This window comes from Stegostoma tigrinum, chromosome 5 (assembly GCF_030684315.1).
Source record: "Stegostoma tigrinum isolate sSteTig4 chromosome 5, sSteTig4.hap1, whole genome shotgun sequence".
Classification (NCBI taxonomy): domain Eukaryota; kingdom Metazoa; phylum Chordata; class Chondrichthyes; order Orectolobiformes; family Stegostomatidae; genus Stegostoma; species Stegostoma tigrinum.
This window is the reverse complement of record NC_081358.1, coordinates 69,254,534-69,275,155: the sequence shown is the minus strand read 5'-3', so window position 1 is coordinate 69,275,155 and position 20,622 is coordinate 69,254,534. Positions and strand designations below refer to the sequence as shown.

General features: G+C 38.8%; 1 protein-coding gene across 9 annotated transcripts in view; it reads right to left on the bottom strand.

Annotated features, from left to right (window-relative positions):
• st18 (ST18 C2H2C-type zinc finger transcription factor) overlaps positions 1-20,622 on the bottom strand; it is a 343,587-nt gene that overhangs the window by 155,846 nt on the left and 167,119 nt on the right. For all 9 annotated transcript variants that reach the window (XM_048529874.2, XM_059646059.1, XM_048529869.2 and 6 more), the window contains 2 exons: positions 14,497-14,603; positions 12,665-12,719 (listed from right to left, as the gene is read on the bottom strand). In XM_048529874.2, the coding sequence (XP_048385831.1) occupies positions 12,665-12,719 (55 nt within the window). In that variant the 5' untranslated portion in view covers positions 14,497-14,603. The remainder of the gene's footprint in view (positions 1-12,664; positions 12,720-14,496; positions 14,604-20,622) is intronic.

Below are 20,622 nucleotides of genomic sequence, written 5' to 3'. Positions count from 1 at the left end.
CCACATCCTCCTAACTTGGGACTATATCACTGGATCAAATTCCTGGAGTGCCCTTCCGAACAGCACTGTGAATGTGCCTACTGACTAGAATAATTTAAGAAGGCTGTTCACCATCAGTTTCTTAAAGGTAATTACAGATGAGCAATAAGTGGTGGCCCAGCCAGTGAAACCTAAATATTGTGAACGAATATCAAATCAGAGGAAAATGTAGCAACATAAGTATGCTTAACCTTATCAATATAAGTAGATGTGACTAGATAGAACACTGATGCTCAGGCTTTGCAGGGCAAGTGCTCTCTCATTAATAAATGACATAAAGCACCTTTGTGCATCTCATAGGCTACAACTGCAATAATGCACTGGAAAACTGAGAAATGAGCGAAAGAGAATAAATTATTTGTTATCTGGGCAACATAAAACATCAATAATGAAAAGAAAATCTGTCTTTGACATCTGGCACATATAAGGAGCACCAGTTTCCATACCTTCATAACTTCTGTAACATAAGTAAATTTAAGAAGGCAAACAAATATTTCAGAAGAGTATACCAAAAACTAATACTAAATTGACTATTTGCTTTAGAAGAACAGTTTGTATAAATGTGAACCACCTAAGGAAATGATTTTGGACTCAGTTGTAAATAAGCAAGTCCAATACAGAACAGGCAAACTGGCACCTATCTATATATTCAGATGCCACAGTTGATCTTCATGGAAGACCACTGAATAAAACTAAAATTTTATGCTCTGGGGCATTTAGCTATTTACATCACACCAGCAGAGTCTGTGAAATTCTATCTGATGCTGTATGATGTTTTCTATGAGACTGTCTATTTAAAATATTGGGTTGAACAATAAATGTTAAATCGGTCCCATTACCTACAAAAGTAAAATGAATTAACATTTATTGTGATCAGAGATAATGGGAACTGCAGATGCTGGAGAATCCGAGATAACAAAGTGTGGGGCTGGATGAACACAGCAGGCCAAGCAGCATTGCTCCTAAGATACTGCTTGGCCTGCTGTGTTCATCCAGCCCCACACTTTGTTATCTTGAATTAACATTTATGTTTTGTTCTTATGTTTTAGATAAACAATACTCTAAAATTTTCCATCATATTTCTTATAGAGCTGTTTTTTCTATTATTCAAGATGAATGGGGTACACAAATGAGATTACCATTAAAAGGTACACAATGATGATGCCAATGAGGCGATTATGTTCAAGTCACATGACTAAATAGCCTCTAACCTAGTGTGAAAAGAATGTCGGTCTAGTTTGAACTATTTTTAAAAAAAATTCTTTCAGAAAGTTCCTTGATTTGAGCAGCATTACTTTGGAAGACCAAGTGAATTTAGACCCAACATACAAAGAATCTTTTTGACCATCCTGAGAACTAGCATTGACCACAAACTGAACTGACCCAGTCATATATGTACTAAACCCACAAGAGGAGGCTGTGAACTCGGCAGTGAGTTATTACCTGCTAATTCCTCAAGCTGGTTTATCGTCTTCAAGGCACAAGTCAGGAGTGTCATAGAATATTCCCCACTTGCCAGGATGAGTGCAGCTCCAACAATGCTCAAAAATGCTTGACACTATTCAGGACAAAGCAGCCTCCATTACTGCCACCACATCCACAAATATGTATGGCTTAGAAAGGGTGGATTCTGGGAAGTTGTTTCTGTTAGGCGGGGAGACTAGGACCCGTGGGCACAGCCTTAGAATTAGAGGGTGTAAATTTAAAATGGAAATGAGGAGACATTTCTTTAGCCAGAGAGCGGTGGGCCTGTGGAATTCATTGCCATGGAGCACAGTGGACGCCGGGACATTAAATGTCTTCAAGGCAGAGATTGATAAATTCTTGATCTCACAAGGAATCAAGGGCTACAGGGTGAGTGCAGGGAAGTGGAGTTGAAATGCCCAGCAGCCATGATTAAATGGTGGAGTGGACTTAATGGGCCGAATGGCCTTACTTCCACTCCAATGTCTTATGGTCTTAAATATTCACTCCCTCCACCACCAATGTTCAACAGCAGTAATGTGTACTATCTACAAAGGTCCTCAGACTTCACTTTCCAAATCCATGACCACTCCCATTTCAAAGAAAAAGAGCAGCAGATACATGGAGATGTGACCACCTGCAAGCTCCCCTCCAAGCTACTAGTCATTCTGACTTGAAATATATCGCCAATCCTGCAGTGATGCTGAACCAAAATCATGGAACTCACTCCCAAATGGCATTATCGGTCTATGTACATCACATGGACTGCAACAGTTCATGAGGATACCTCACCAGCACCTTATCAAGAACAACCAGGGATGAACATTCAGATGCTGCTTGGCCTGCTGTGTTCATTCAGCTCTACACTTTTTTTTAATCTCGGATTCTCCAGCATCTGCAGTTCCCATTATCTCATGGACATTAAATGCTGGTCCAGACCAAACTAGAAAAGCTGCACCCAGCAAAGGGGAAACAATATTTTCTCAGGGTGTCCACTCATATAATAGGGTGGTTTTGGCGAACCTGGAATCTGATTGGGGAAACAAGAGGGAGGGAATCAAAGATGGAAATGAAAGATATAAAAAATAGAAGGCAAAAGAAACAGGGGCTAGCAGCAAATTGGGCTGGAGCACAAAAAAATCCTAAAAATGTTAAGAAGAAACTCTAAAAATACTTCTGAATGCATTTGCAATCAGGTAGATGAAAACAACAGTGCAAATGATTTTACACAGGTATGATATGATTATGATTATGGAGTCATGGACGGAGAGTGACTAAGGCTGGGAATAAAACATCAAAAAATATTCAATCTGCAGGAAGAACTGGGAAAATGGGAAAGATGGCATGGTGTTGCTAGTCAAAAAGAATGTGACTACAATATTACAAAAGGGTATTGGCTCAGGAAATCTAGGTGTGGAAACAGTGCACATGGAACTAAGAAACAACAAGGAGCGGAAAACAAGGAAGTTGTTTATAGGCCTCCAAACAGTAATTTTGAGGTAGGGGATGGCATTAAAAAACAAATTACAGGTATATGCTATAAAGGTAATACAGTGATAATCTACAATCCGACTCCACCACCCAAGCTATTTTTCCATCCCCGCCCTTGTCTGCCTTCTGGAGAGATCACTCTCTCCGCGACTCCCTTGTCCACTCCACACTCCCCTCCAACCCCACCACACCCGGCACCTTCCCCTGCAACCGCAGGAAGTGCTACACTTGCCCCCACACCTCTTCCCTCACCCCCATCCCAGGCCCCAAGATGACCTTCCATATCAAGCAGATGTTTACCTGCACATCTGCCGATGTGGTAGATTGTATCCATTGTACCCAGTGTGGCCTCCTCTACATTGGGGAAACCAAGCGGAGGCTTGGGGACCGCTTTGCAGAACACCTCCGCTCGGTTCGCAACAAACAACTGCACCTCCCAGTCGCGAACTATTTCAACTCTCCCTCCCATTCCTCAGACGACATGTCCATCATGGGCCTCCTGCAGTGCCACAATAATGCCACCCGAAGATTGCAGGAACAGCAACTCATATTCCGCTTGGGAACCCTGTAGCCCAATGGTATCAATGTGGACTTCACAAGCTTCAAAATCTCCCCTTCCCCCACTGCATCCCAAAACCAGTCCAGCTCGTCCCCTCCCCCCACTGCATCACAAAACCAGCCCAGCTCGTCCCCTCCCCCCACTGCATCCCAAAACTAGCCCAGCCTGTCTCTGCTTCCCTAACCTGTCCTTCCTCTCATCCATCCCTTCCTCCCACTTCAAACCACACCTCCATTTCCTACCTACCACGTCATCCCACCTCCTTGACCTATCCTTCCCCACTGACCTATCGCCTCCCTACCTCCTCAGCTCTACTCTCCTCTCCACCTATCTTGTTTTCTCTCCAGCTTTGGTCCGCCTCCCCCTCTCTCCCTATTTATTCCAGTTCCCTCTCCCCATCCCCCTCTCTGATGAAGGGTCTAGGCCCAAAACGTCAGCTTTTGTGCTCCTGAGATGCTGCTTGGCCTGCTGTGTTCATCCAGCTCCACACTTTGTTATCAAGGTAATACAGTAATCACTTTAATCTACGCCTAGAATGAGCAAACTCTAGAAATGAGTACACATAATAATGTCACAGATGAATTCTGGAGTATGCACAAGGTGCATTTCTAAACCAGTATGTTGGAGAACCAATTTGGGGCATATTATCCTACATTTGGTTTTCTGATTTGAAATGGAGTTAATTAATAATTTTATTATGAAAAGTCTATTAGGAAAAAAGGAAAATAATGTAGTGCATTCCAACACGAGGGTCCCTTACAATGTGAGACAAGAGAATTTATAATCCAAGGAAATAGCAGAAAAATTAAACAAATATTTTTGTTCTGCCTTCACAGAAAATGACACAAAGATGATAAGGTGGCATATCTTCCCAGAAGTACTCAGAAAGCAAGGGTCTTTTCAGGGGAAGGAGATTTGTTTTTTTAATGGATGGAGGGGAGGAACCAGGAATTACAGACCGGTAACAGCATCAGTAGTAAGGAGGTTGCTGGAGTCTATTATAAAGGATTTGATAACATGGTACTTAAAATGCCAGTGGTATTGCAGAGAGATAACATAGATTTATTGAAGGAAAATCATGCTGACGAAGTCCTATGTAAGAGATTACTGCGCAAAATCAAAGCACATGGGGTTGGCAGTAATATACTAACATGGACTTGGAATTGCTTAGCAGACAGGAAACCGAAAATAGTAATAAGTAGGTCATATCCAGAGTGAAAGTCACTTCAGAGTATAGTGCCTGGACTTCAGCTATTCATAACATATATCATCAATTTGTATGAGGGATCAAGTGTAAAATTTTCAAGTTTGTTGATAACACAAGGCCGAGTGAGAGTATGAGTCGTGAAGAGGACGTAAAGAGGTTTTGATTTAGACATGTTCAGTGAATGGGCAAATGCTTGGCAAATAATATGGATAAACATGAAGTTGTTCACTTTGGTAAGAAAAACAGAATTACAAAATTTTATTTAAATGGTAACAGATAGGTGAGTTTGATATGCAAAGGAGCTTCTGTGTTCTTTGTGCGGTTTTGGACACCTTACCTAAGCAAAGGTGTACTTGCTGCAGACAGAGTGCAACCAAGGTTCACTGGGCTGACTCCTGGGTTGGCAGGTTTGCCAATATGAGGAGTGATTGGACAGACCGGGTTCAGTGGTGCTGTATCACTGGAGACTAGAAGACCTTTCTTTATCTTAACTTATGGGATGTGGGCGCAATTGGCTGGCCAGCATTTACTGCCTGTCCCTAGTTGCCCTTGAGAAGGTGCTTCTTGAACTGCTGCGATTCAAGTACTGTAGGTAGACTCATGATGCTGTTGAGGCGGAAATTCCAGGATTTTGACCCAGTGACAATGATGGAATGGCAATATATTTCCAAGTCAGGGTGGTCAGAGATGTGGAGGTGAACTTGCAGGTGGTGGTGTACCCATGTATTTGCTGCTCTTGGAAGTGGTCATAGGTTTGGAATGTTATCTCTAAGGATCTTTGGTGAATTTCTGCAGTAGATAGTAGATAATACACACTGCTACTGAGCATCTTTGTGAAGGGAGTGGACGCTTGTAGATGTAGTGCCAATCACGTGTGTTATATCCTGAGTGTTATTGAAGCTGCATTCATCTAGGCATGTGGGGAGTACTCCATCACACTCGTGACCTATGCCTTGTAAATGGTGGACAGGCTTTGGAGAGTCAGGAGGTGAATTATTCATTGCAGTATTCCTACCCTTCAATATGATTTTGTAGCCATTGTGTTTATGTGGTCAGTCCAGTTCAGTTGCTGATCAATGGTAATCCTAAGAATGTTGATAGTGGGGTATTCAGTGGTGGTAGCACCGTTGAATGTCATGGGGCGGTGGTGAAATCATCTCTTATTAGATGGTCGTTGTCTGACATTTGCTTGGTCTGAATGTTACTTGCAACTCATCATACTAAACCTAATATTGTCCAGACCTCGTTGTATTTGAATACAGAATGCTTCAATGTTTGAGGAGTTGCAAATGGTGTTGAACATTGCACAATGATCAGCAAATGCCTCCACTTCTGACCTTATGATGGAGAGAAGGTCATTGATGAAACAAATTAGGATAGTTGGGCTGAGGATGCTACCTTGAGGAACTCATGCAGAGATTTCCTGGAGCGGTAATGACTGACCTCCAACAACCACAACAATTTTCCCATGTGGCAGGTATGACTTCAACCAGCAGACAGCTTTCCCCCTGATATGCATCGATTCCAGTTTTCTGAGGGATGTTTCATGACACACTCAGTCCAACACAGCTTTGATGCCAAAGACTATCATCATTCTCATGTAATCTCTAGAATTCCCTGAAAGCAAAAAAATGTGTGAGATCACAGTGGGTTAGGCAGCATCAGTGGAAAGACAGCAAGCTAACATTTCAGGTCTAGATGATATTTCATTGGAACTGACCAACGAAGGGTCATCTAGACTTGAAACATTTGCTTGTTCTCTCTCTACGGATGTTGCGTGACCCGCTGTGATCTCCAATATCTTTTGTATTCAGTGCAGATTCCAGCATCTGCAGTAATTGCCTATGGCCTCTGGAATTCAGTTCATTTGTCTATATTTGTCCTTTGAACAAAGGCTGCAATGAGGTCAGGAACTGAGTGGCCCTGGCAGAAACTAAACTGGTATTACTGATCTAGTTATTGCTGAGCACATGCTGCTCAATAGTACTATTGATGACATTGTCGAATTCTTTCCTAATGATCAAGAGTAGACTGATGAGGCTATAATTATCCTAGTTGGAGTTGTCCTGTTTTTTTGTCAAGGACATACCTGGGCAATCTTCCACATTGTTGGATAGATGTCAGTTTTGCAACTTACTGGAAGAGTTTGGTAGGGGAGTGATACATTCTGCAGCACATGTCTGTAGTTCCATTGCCAGGGCCCACAGCCTTTGCAGTAATCAGTGACTTGAACCGTTTTTTGGTATCACAAGGAGTGAACTGAATTAGGTGAAGACTGGTATCTATAATGCTGAGAACCAGTGAAGGAGTTTGAGATGGACCATCCACTTGCCAAGCATGGCTGAAGATTACTGCAAATGCTTTTGTCTTATTTTTTGCACTGATGTGCTACATTCTTCCACCATTAAGGATGATGGTATTTGTGGAGCCTCCTCCAACTGTGAGTTGTTTAATTGGTCACGTTGTTTAATTGTTCACGACTGAATGTGGCAGGGCTGCAGAACTTAGATCTGATAATTTAGTTGTGGGCTTACTTAGCTCTGAATATCACTTGTTGCTTATGCTGTCTGGCATGCAAGTAGTCCTGTTTAGTAGCTTCACCATTTTGACACCTCATTTTCAGATATACCTGGTGCCACACCTGACATGCTCTGCACTCTCCATTGAACCAAGATTAATTCTCTGACCTGATGGTAATGAAAGTGAATGGTCGAACGGGGGATATGCTGACCTATGATTGCAGATTGCTCTGGAATATAATTCTGCTGCTGATAGATACCTGGTCTTAAGTTGCTAAATCTCTTTGAAGTCTGTCCCATTTAGGATGGCGGCAGTGCCGCACAATATGATGAAAGGTATTTTCAATGTGAATGCGGGACTTTGTTTCCACTAAGACTGTGCTGAGGTCACTCTTATCAATACTGTCATATACAGATACATTTGCAGCCGAAGACTGCTGAGGATGAGGTCAAGTATGTTTTGCCATCTTGCTGGTTCCCTCATCAACTTCCATAGGCCTCATTGTGCAGTTATGTGCTTTAGGTCCTGGCCAGTTTGATTAGTACTGCTGCTGCCAAGCCACTTGGTGGCAGACATTGGAATTCCCCACCCTGAGTACATTTACAGCCTTGCCACCGTCAGTGCTTCCTCCACATGTTTTTCAATATGGAGGAATATCAATTCATCCGTTGAAGGTGGATGGTATGTGGTAATCAGTAGGAGATTTCCTTACACACTTTTAAACTGAAATCATGAGACTTCCAGAGCCAATGTTGAGGACTCTCAGGGAAAGTTCTGTCCAACTTGTATACCAATGGCTGCCAACTGAGTCTGGGTCTGTCTTGCTGGGGGGATAGGACATATCCAGGGGTGGTGATGGTGGTGTCTGAGACATTGCAAGTTATGATTTGATGACAGCGACTGTGTGAAGCTGTTCCTTGATCATTCTGTGAGACTGCTATCCCAATTTTGGCACCAGTGCCCAGATGTTAGTCAGGGGGACTTTACTATGTCAAGAGAGTTATTTCAGCTGTTGTCAAAGTTGATTTGAGGTGGTCCATCTGGCTTCAGTTTTCTTTTCTTGAGGCTATACAGTGATTGAACCAACTGAATGGCTTGCTAGGCCATTTCAGAAGGCAGTTAATAGTCAGTCACAGTGCTCTGGGTCTGGGGTAGCATGTAGCCAGACCAGGTGGGGATGGCAGATTTCCTTCCCTAAAGGACATTAGTGAGCCAAATTAGTTTTTTTTCAACAATCAATTATGGTTTTATGATCATGAATAAGAATCTTATAATCAGGTATTTTTGATGGCACACAAATTCTATAATCTGCCATTGCGGGATTTGAGACTGGAACTCTGGACTAATAGACAAGCAATAAAACCTCTAGTTAATCGACTCCCCCATAATGAAGTATAATGTGGATAAATGTGTGATAGTAAAATCAGGAAGGCAGGTTAATGTCTGAATGGCAACAGATTGGGAAAGAGGCGGGTGCAATAAGTTCTGAGTGTCCTTACACAGCACTGAAAGTAAGTATGCAGGTACAACAAGTGGTGAACAAGGCAAATAGTATGCTGGCCTTCATAGTGATAGAATGTAAGTGCAATAACAGGATGGTTTGCTGTAATTACAAATGGCCTTGGTGACACCACTCCTGTACTCCTGTGCAGTTTCGGTCTCCTTACCTGAGGAAAGGTGTTCTGGTTATGAAGGGAGTGTAACATCAGTTTACTAGACTAATTCCTGGGATGGCAACATTGATGAATGAAGTGCGGTTGGAGAAGATGCGACTAGTAGAAATGAGAAGGAGGAACAAGTGGATGTAGTGCACTTGGACTTTCAGAAGGCTTCGATAAGGTCCCAAATCAGAGATTATTATATAAAATTGAAGTGCATGGGATGGGATGCAGTGTTCCGTTATAGATAGAGAACTTGTTGGCAAACAGGAAACAAACAGTAGAAATAAACTCATATATTCACTGGAGTTTAGAAGATTAAGGGCGATCTCATCAAAATATATGAACATCTAACAGGGCTACAAGGTAATGAGATTGGATCAGCAGTATGTAGTGGGAAGGTAAGAAGTAGTGGCAAGTTTTCAGTTACAAGAGCTCGACAGCACAAAAGAGAGCTTGCAGGCATGTAGAATGGTGGGGGGGGCGCGGGTGGGTGGACAGGACACAGTGTTAGATGTGAAGAAACACATGTTTGAGTGTGGAAAAATATGTGTCAGATCATGGAGAATTCATGTAGTACACAGAAATGTGACCAGCTCAAAAACAAAGCTCTTACCTCCCACGCATGTGCTGCCTCAATTGAGGGCTGCAGTCAAAGTGGTAGACAAGACCACCTGAGCCCAGGGATGTGAGAATGAGTATTTTCCTGTGAGACAGTCTGACTGTGTTTGTAAAAGAGTGAGTGAGAGTGTTTACTTCTGAATCGAGTGAATGAGGCTTTTTGTATCTATGAAGATGTGATTTGTGTCTAGTGATCAGTGCTTCAGGTTTAATCTGTTTTTTCAGCTTTGCTTCTGAAGTGCGAAAGCAAAAAAAGATTGGTTTTGTTATTTAACTCTACTACTTGGAAAGTTTAAATGATCATATCCATTAGCATTTTCAAAAATTATCCATTTATTATTTAACACCTTTTTATTAAGCAAATCATTAATCCTTCATACATAAAAAGCTAAAAACTAGGAGCAGGTGTAGGACACTGGCCCTTCGAGCCTGCCCCACCATTCAATAAGATCACGGCTAATACCTCAGTTTTATTTTGATATTCATGTTTAATGTTGTGCCAAATATTATTTTTTGAAAATCTGTCCCTTGACTGGGAAAAAATTATGCATGGCCTCTCATGGATAATCTTGAATTAGAAGCAAGAAACAATTCTATAATTATGAGCTTTATAAGATCATTATGTTTTGGGATAGTGTCTTTAGAGTAAAAATGAAAGGGGTTATGTGATTGGTACTGATGCCTGCCTGAGGGCAGGTTGGAATGACAGAGTTGCTAAAAAATAATGGAAGTCCTAGACTTTATTTTACTGGGGGAAAACAAATTGCAAAGAATGGCAAAGGCTGCTATGATGCTAGTGGACAATGTAAGTCGGACTTTAAAGATATTATAAAAGGAGTATCCATTTGAGTCCAGGATAGGATACAGCTGAGGATTAAAGAACAGCTGATGACCATTGCTGTTTTGAGAAAAGGCATGTGAATGATGTTGCCAAAGGGAAAGATGCAAAGGAAATCATTGTGAAGTTCAGGTTACAGGTTTCATTGAAATGAAAAGAACAAAGTACAGCATGGGAACAGCCTGCCAAGTCTGCACTGACGCATGGTGCCTTTCCTAAATGAAAATCTCGAGCTTTCACATGGTCTATATTTGTCTATTCCCTGCCTATTTACATATCTGTCAAGATAACCCTTAGATGTTGCTAGTCTGTCTGCTTCTACTGCCTTTTCTGGCAGCACATTCCAAGTACTTACCATTCTCTGTATAAAAGCGTTGCCTCTCACAACTCCTTTAAACTTTTCCCATTTTACTTCAACCTATATCTCCCAGTTATTGACATTTCTACCCTGGGAAATAAAGCTGAATATTACAGATAGACAAATTAATCTGTCAGGTTTGAGAAGAAAATGCTAGAAACAAAAAAGTCTCTGCAGTTCAAATAAAAACAACATGATATGGATGCTGGAAATCTGGTAGAAAAACAGGAAGTGCTGGGGAAACTAAACAGTTCTGACAGACAGGAGGGAGGGAAACTGAGCTGACATTCCAAATTTAATATGTATCAGATTTTAAATGATAAGTCTGTTTCTCTCTCCACAGATGTTGCTACACCAGCTAATTTCATCTAGCATTTTCTCATTTTGTCTCAATGGTTCACCATAGGCGGTGGTGCACATTCACTTTGAGAAAACCAAATTTGCGAGGAGATAAAACAAAACTGGAAGACTCATTAGTTTGTGCCAGAGGAAAAGCTTCCAGTAACACTCTCATCACAAAGAACAATTCTGGGATCAGATGTTACCAGACTGAGAAAGGAAAAGAAGTATAACCCTCAAGAACTAAGAATTTGTTTGGATTGATTTTGGGTGATCTGAATGTTTTATTAAAGGACAGTGTAATGTATACCTGTGAAATTCTTTTTTTCTTTTGATTGTACTAAGTGGTGTTATTCCATTTTGTGATTTAAAGTGTATGTTGCCTACAAAGTATACTAATAAGTAGTCAATAGTATTTATAAGCTCTGTGAAAATAAGTGTCTTAAATGAAAAATTTTACATTGTCATTCAGTTAGCAATCAACTGGAAGGTAACATTTCTTTTGTAAAGTTACTGGACTCCACAGATATCATAACAGACATCTTTGAGGACAAAGCAATGTGCAATGTCATTTGTCAGTTCTGAGGAAGGACTGGACCCTAACTTCACAGATGCTGCCAGACCTGCTGAGCTTTTCCAGCAATTATTATTTTTGTTCCTGATTTACAGCATCCACTGTTCTTTCATTTTTTATTGTGCAATGTCATTGAAAGTTTGATCAAAAGTTATAGTTTTGTACATAAAAGCCATGGGAATTTATACGTAAAAGCCAAGATGCTCTTCTGAAAACTGTAGGATTTATTTTAAATGCTTATACATAAATATGGTCAAGCAATTGAATGAAAACTTCACCTAAACAGTAAGTTGAGGTTTGATCAAACAAAATGATTTTGAGACAACTGGTTTCACCTTGCTCCCATCATATTGTACAGCTCCTTCTTTAGGGATAGGGTTGCATTGAGTCAGAGAAACAAATTATCTTTTATTTTTAAATTCAGTGATGCAATTATGATTGCGGGCACTTCTGTTTACTGGAAAACTGTGAATCCAGGAGGCAAGTTAATCACTCACCACACTCTGTCAATTACCTTCTTTTAGTCCCCCAGTACTAAACCATTATCTAGTGTTAATCCCAGCAAGAATACTTCTTTACCGGTTGGTAGTCATTGTCAGCAGTTTGAACTGTATTCAAAAATAAGTGGTACAATCATCACCGAACGTTGTAATATCACAGCCAGCATTCAAGTAATTGCACTTTAAGTGGGTAAAATTATTTTCAACTAAAGTTCAAAAATGAAAGAAACCTTTTATGTACACTTTTTAAAATATCACCTACTGTAAACAGGTTGTAATGAGCTTCATTATTTTTACTTATTAAACTTAGCTGTACAGCATCCAGTAAAATTACCCTACTTCCTCACTTTTGTCAAATAAATGTCTTCTGTTGAATGTTTCACATTTGGAAAAGCCAATATCAATTCAGTGCCAACTCATCAAGAGTTTTCCACAGGAACTGACCTGTTTTCTACTATGTAGAGCAATGTGATTTTTGACCTATTCAACAACTCACCCCGAGATCCTTTAGAGCGTGTGCGGAGTCTCTTTTCCTCACTGTCTGTATCCATCTATAATAGTGAGAGATGTTAGCAGCAATTATTGCCTATGATTTCTAGCACTCACCTTAGTATAAATGCATAATAAATATTCTTGCATAATAGTTTTGTACTGTTATGTCCTGGTTTCACCATACTTATCTGGGTTTTTCGTGGATGCAGATCATTTCTAACTTTTTATTTTGCATTCTTGGAAAAAAAGTACGAGCAAACAGGATATGCTGTTACCTTAGTTTAAATGGGAAACATGACTCTTTTATCTAATGTTGTGTTGTGATTGAAAGCAGTGACCTGTATTAGATTTATAATAGGGGAGCAGGTGTGGCAATGATGGACCTTAATTTCCTTTAATAAACCTTTTGTGTGTTGCACTCATATGGCAATACGATGCTCTCTGAGGCCCTATGCATAATAGGTTCATTACTTTTGATTACCATGGTCTATTGAGAGAAAGAACTCCCCAACACACTATATTATGTGCTGTTAAACTAATATATATACCATTTATTCATTTTCTTTCAGTACTGCATGTGTGGCGCTTCCACTGATTTTAAAAACTAGCCTTCATAAATTAAACTATCAAATGACACAATTGCTGTATTTTGTAGCTGGTAGAATTAGAATCAATGTGATCTGTTTTCCTGCGACATCCATTGCTCAAGTTATTCTAAATTTGATTTGGCTGTGTATAACAATAATAAATCTTTAATCTCTTGAAATATCATATTGTGGTAAATAGATGAAAGAGTGAACTTAAAATATCTGGTGGAAAAGTAAATCAGGTCAGATTGACCTGAACCGACATTCTATTTTAGTCGCCTTTCTGAGAAAGAAAATCACTTCCGTCCTAAATGAATGATGACTCTGACAGACAAACATCCTCTGAACTGAACTAATTTCTGCAACACATCAAAACTGTATAATTTGGTTGCAGCCACGAAAGGATAAAATTGCTTTTCAATATGTAGCAATAAAATGCATAATTTATGGGCTTTATTTAAAAATACACAGTCTTAGCCAGCTATAGTTATTAAAAATAGTAATGTAAAGCACCAAGTGCAGATCTGTCATCACCAAATAAATCCAACTAATTCTTGCTGCAATTTCTACTTCTTCTGTACTCTTTCTTTAGGTCTTCCTTCCTAATATCCGAATGCAAGCATGTTGTATCTCACTATGTCAGTTTTTTAAAAGTATGACTTATTTTGCAATATGCAAAAATTAGAATTTTACAAAATCAACACAGAAACATTTGAGTGAAGCAAATCTTTTGCAGTGAACAATTGCACAGTAAACAACAAAAACGTGAAAAACAGCATAAAGCTGAAGTGCATGAGATGTCACACGCAACACAATTAACAAGCAATAATGTCATTGATATGTTCAGTTTTAGGCTGGATCATCAGTCTTGCTCTCTAATATCAAGCTGATCCTCAATAGACTAAGACTTCATAGCCTAGAAATTACTGTACTGTTTACATATAACATGTGGCTGTCCAACACTTTAACAAAAGAATAATTGCATTTACTTCTAACAGGTCAACACCTCTGTTAAATGAACAGAAGGAAAATGAATGAGGACTATCAGAGTATGCATCTTTGAAAATAGAAGATGAATGAATTGTAAATAAAGCCAAATAGCAGTCTCTAATTTTGTTGTACAGTAAAATGTAAAGTAACCCTAGTTGAAAATAAAGCACTTACTTGTTGGACCTTAGTGTTGTCAGTGGACCACTGATCAATGGATGTATTTGCAAAGGAAATATTTAATGAAGGTACTAAACCTCACCTTTGTCGATATGTTGTTACAATTATCTGGTGCTTCACAGTGTCCAAGCTTTTCACTGTATCCACGTACCAATGACTGCCTTAACAGGCAATCCTGAAATTCATTCTCTGCAAGATTAAAAACATCAACAGTATATTCTTGTGTTTTGAAAGGTAAAAATACAAACTGAAAAGGGCCTGAATGTTTTATCACAATTTTTACAGGGATATTTTTGGTCAGTTTTTTTAAAATTCTTGCTATATACAACCATCTTGTGTGGTCTGCAAGCTTGTATGGTACATGGAGCTGTATTAGTTACACTTATTTGTCGCTATGAATTCCACCTTCTTAAACTAAGATAAGTGTGCATAACAACATTGGAGTTCACTTAACCTAAATTCTTTTGAACCTGGAAGAGTTAAGCCATAGATAGTAGGAATTGCCAATGCTTGAGAATCTGAGATAACAAGGTGCAGAGCTGAATGAACACAGCAGGCCAAGCAGCTTCAGAGGAGCTGGAAAGCTGACATTTCTTGAAGAAGAGTCCAGACCCAGAATGTCAGCTTTCCTGCTCCTCTGTTGCTGCTTGGCCTGCTGTGTTCATCCAGCTCTACACCTTGTTATCTCAGAGTTAAGCCATAGTTGCTATTATTAAAGTAATAAGATTAAAACATCCTTGTCAATATGTTTCTCTAATAACCAATCAATCAGTATTCAATACTACTCCCAACTTACCAGCAAAATGTTTGGGCCTTACGTTACTTAAATTCAGCATTATGATTTGACTTTTTAATTATATGGACTTCTGTTCACAGTAATATATAAAGAACCATTTTATTCCCCACCTTTTGCCATTATTGTTCAATGAAATATGATGCGTTGTTTAGAAGCTAATTTGCAACCTTTACAATTCTTGTTAATTTTTCTTAAACCAATTAGGAAAAGTTTCTTTGCAAATGTATTTGAGTTGTAGTTTTGTTAAAAACTTTACTCCAAACTGATTTCATCAGGTGTTTCTTGTATATTTTGCAAAATAATATTCTGCAAAAATTTTAACCTCATCAAAGGCATATATTGAGTAACTGTAACGATGGTTGTATTCAAAGAGGTGTATATCTTGATTTCATTTTCAACTGATAATAGATCTCTCCATACATAGTTGAAGTAGAAAATAGCAATGACCTCCATATGATCACACAATTCCAGTTCTCATTAATTTATAATAGATCAAATACCTCTTAGTTATGTTTGGAATTATTTGCCTACAAATGAGTCATACCTATGTCTACTAATCTACTGATTGGCAGTCCAATGATTTTGTTATTAGACTAGTAATTCAGTAATTAATAATCCTGGAATTAATAATTAATTAATAATTCCTGAATTTTGTGTATTTGAATTTGTTTAGGGAAGCTGAATTGTTCTCTGGAGAAATTTAAAGGGGAGTTACAAATAGTATTCAATATTAAGAAAGGTTTTTCTCTTATTACGTGGAAGGATATCATACTATAAGATCAGACAGTCGACAGACTAATCTGGAAGGAAAAGTGAAGAACTCACCTCAGGCTTAAACTTCAAAATAACACTATTTGTTATGCATTAATGCTAAATACTGAAATACATGGTAATCCTAGATATACCAGGCTCCAACTTATAATTATATTAGATAACAACTAATCTATCTTCTTCATGTATTCATGTCAAAATGGTGTCAAGTCTCCCTCAATCTAAAATGTTCAGCTTTCCAGTCTTGTTCCACACTATGCTAACTCCATCCTTTCTGAGGTATTTATTGTCATTAATGTGGAGCTCACTGATATAATCATAACGTCATTTCAGGCTCCAAATACCCTTATATAACATTCCTTCCAAAGATACTTATCCTTGTCACAAACACATCATCCAGAAAAAAGCAACCCATTTGAATGGCACCTTATTCACAATCGATAGACAGTAGCACAAGTGTGTACCAACTATAACTAGAAAGATGTACATCAACAATTCATCGAGGCTCCTTAGTCAGCACTTTCTACGTCCACAATCTTTACAATTTAGAAGGACAAGGATGACAGATACATGGGAACTCCAGCAACCACAAGTTCCTCTCTAAGCCACTCATCATCCTGAATTGGAAACATATCCCTTTCTAGTAAATATGTCAGTGTCGTTGGGTCAAAATTCTGGAATTCCTTTCCTAATGTCATTGTGGGTCTACCTACATCAAATGGACTGCATTGGTTCAAGAATGCAACAAATCTGCTCAAGGGCAATTCGAGATAGGCAATTAATGTTGGTCACCCAGTGATTTCCATGTCTCATGAATGCATTTCAAAAATGACACAATTGCAAGGTTGCTTTAGTGTTCTAATGCTCTTATAAAACAATTTGTTCCACTGGCAGAAAAAGAACATAACATGTAAGATAAGTGGCAAAATAATCAGCAAGCAATTATGAAGTTGAATATAATTCTTGAAAGGGCAGGTGAAAGCAGACCTTTCAAAAATGAACCTTATAGGGGGAAAAGGGGGAAAAAAGTTACAGGAGGAGGTGCAGGGAGTGAGTATGGCAAATTAGATAACCCTTAGAAAGACTAAGCACAGACACAGTGGGATGAATGCATTTTTTCTGTGCTGTATAATTCTGTGAAAATTGTTTGTCTGCAACAATTTCCTCCCCAACAGCATTGTGGATCCGCTTATAGCATATGTACTGCGGCAGTTCACAAAGAGAGCTCACCAGCATCTTCTCAAGCCAGCTAGGCACAGATAATAAATTCTGGCCAGCTAGCGATACCTACATTTTTATCCATAAGTGAATAAAAAGAAACTTGAAGTCATTGTACACAGATACTGAATTAAAGATGAACAAAGAACTGTTGAACACTAGAAGCTATCTTGCTTGCATCAGCAGTAACAATCATCATTATAATCAATAGTTTTGCTTCTCAAAGCTACCTGCTCAAATAGAAATAATATGGGTACATCCTTATTTAATAAACTTCCCACCAAAATCACACATGTCACTACTTAAACATTTAACAAATTACATTCACTACCCACCAGCAGCAGTGCAATAACACGATGTGGGCACATTTTTCTCAGACCATTCGTACAGATCTGGTGACATTATTGTATTATATCTCAATGTTAACGGCCTGATATGGAAAGCTTGGGTGCTGAGGTTTCCACCATGCTGGGTGTCCTTCTACTGTATCTGAACATGACATTAAAAAGTTATTGCTGTAGCACTGTGATTCTTTAATAGTCCACTTTTGTGTTTGTAAAATGGCATCATAGTCCCTACCACTATGCAACAATCAGTAAATGAACTACATAAAGTATTGATTCAAATTGGTAAGATCCCGTGGAGTAGTTGACTGGATCTTTGACTTTATGAATGCAGACATGAAGTAAAACAACAAAGATCCTTTATAAATTGCTGTTTAGGCCAGTGAACATTGTATATTCTGCTGTTAAAACAGGCATAAAATTATTTAAAATAAACAGAGATATCCTCTGTTAAAATGATATCCACTTGTATGAATATTTTTGATCTTAGTAAAGTTTGAAAGTCAGCTAAAAGCATTGAGAATAGTCATCTATAAGCCTGATTTTGTATTATGCTTCCAAAACTTACCCTTGGATGTTCACAAGTAATTGCTGGAGTTGTGGAGGTGTACTTGTGAGAGGTGATTGATAGATCACTTTCAATTGTTGGTGGTCACTATAAACAATCAAATACTTGCTAGATAGGTATGCGTGAAACCATTGAATCAAAGCTAGAAGACAGTCCAAAATTTATCTCATTCACTTTGCTCTGGGGCAAGCAAAGCAGATTCAGCAAGCTATTTCTGAGAATTTAGGAACTGTAGATGCTGGACAATCTGAGGTAACAAGGTGTAGAGCTGGATGAACACACCAGGCCAATCAGCATCAGAGGAGGAGGAAGTCTGAGGTTGCGGGCCTAGAAAAACATCTTAACTTATATTTGTTGTATTTTTATAGAAATTTTCTCAGAGATACATTCATTGCAAAATTCAGAACATGCAGTGACAAAAGTTTAAAGAAACAGACCCTGGGACACCATTGTAAATCATCTTGTCTTGCATTTGAGACATCTTCTATACATCTTCTGTTTTGGTAGGATCAGGTCTAAGACCAGTTCACAAGTAGATTGATTTGAAGAAATTTATTTGAGCTTACTTTTTTACTGCTCCCACAAGCTGATGGAGGCTTGTCTCAATATTATCTGCAATACTGAAATATTTAAGTTGATTTCGACAAGTGTCAGAATACATTCTAGTTGACATATAATCCACATGGTAATCTGAGGAAACAATATCTACCGAAAGATAGTTAGAACAGTCCCTGCAACTCTGAGGAATGATGCATGGATCAATGTTCATTCTTATCATCAAGCCTGATAAATTGCTTGGTTGTTGACAATTTGGGATTAAGCTCTTTCAAGGTAGAAATCTTGTGTAGTCATCTCTTTAGTCAATATTTAGTCACTTTGGACCTAAGCATATGCTCACATTGCCATATTTCTTCAAAACACAAGTAATGGAACTGCACCAGCCAGTATAATGATTGACTTTCTGGCTGATGTTGTTCAGTACAGTAGATTCCAATGCAACTTAAGCTTTACTTGAGTGTGAATGGTGTGCTCACAAAGACGGCCAATGTTAGTTTGCCCATTGTTTTTCAGAGGTAACACTGCATCACCTTTAAAAGATGCCAATAGCATTAACCTATCTAGTTAAAAGTTATTCAGTTGATGGACACAATCAGGTGGAATTGCACGGAATCTGTGATGTTGCAACTTATGGGTTTACTACCTCATGGATGATTTTTTTTTCATTCATGGGATCAGGGTGTCGCTGGCCGGCAGCATTTATTGCCCAGCCCTGAATACCCTGAAGGCAGTTAAGAGTCAACACATTGCTGTGGGGCTGGAATCACATGTTGGCCAGACCAGGTGAGAATGGCAGTTTCCTTCCCTATATGGCATTAATTAACCAGATGGGTTTTTCCCTGACAATCAACAATGAATTTGTGGTCATCAATAAGCTCTTAATTCCAGATCTTGTTTTTACTGAATTTAAATTCCACTATCTTCCATGGTGGGATTCAAACTCAAGTAGCCAGAACATTATCTGGGTCTCTGGATTAACAGCCTGGAGATAATACCACTAGGTATCCGTGGAGACCTGTACATACCATAGACAAATAATACATCTTTTGAAAAATGTGCAAAGGGATGACACTTGTATTTGTACCAGTGTCAATTTTGGCATATAGCATGTGCAATCCATTCCTTTTGGGATATATCACTTGGTTGAGGGCAAAGTCTTCAGTTTTTCTGACAGTATCCATGTTGTGGGTCAAATTAACCAATTTACTATGAGACCTGTGTTATTGCAGATTTATCTTGGACTTCATTGACTTGCATACCTGTCATGGATGGAATTTCAGAAACATTTTTGACATTGCTCCTTGTTTGACTCTTCTTTACATGTTATTCAGCAGCAAATTGTTGAATTTTGAGTCTGTCGGGGCATCTGGACCTCTTGCATATCTTAACCCAATGTCCTCTTGTAGAATATATCTTGCAAATATCATGAAGTACTGACTATACACTGTTTTGTTAGGTGCAACTAGTCATACAAAATTTAGGTGTTTTGTTGAACTTGCTAATAGCTACAATAGTTGCTGTAAAGTCAAATATTTCTTGATGGTGCTGGCCTGTTACAATTGCTTCCAGCTTGATCCTCCTTCTCACAGTAGGTGTAAAACATGTATTTCTTGAATTTATCTTGATGTGCTTTTCTGAAGGTGTAGAGAGAATGACCAAATCCATAAGACTCTCAGATGTTAACTTGGTAGAATTATATTCTCTACATTTGTCCCAGTTACTACCTACGAATTGGTCAATTGTTTAACTTGTTATTGTTGATACAATTTAAACTCGAGCTCTTGAATTCTGAAGCTGGCTCAAACTTTAAGTTGGTCTTCTAAAGTATGGAAAATATTGTCAGGATCTTCACAGTCATCATTTGTAATACCAGATGATTTGGCTGTTCTTAATCCTTCTTCTCCCATAGCAGTAACGAGCTTGACTGCTTGATTTCATTTATCAGCTATTTGT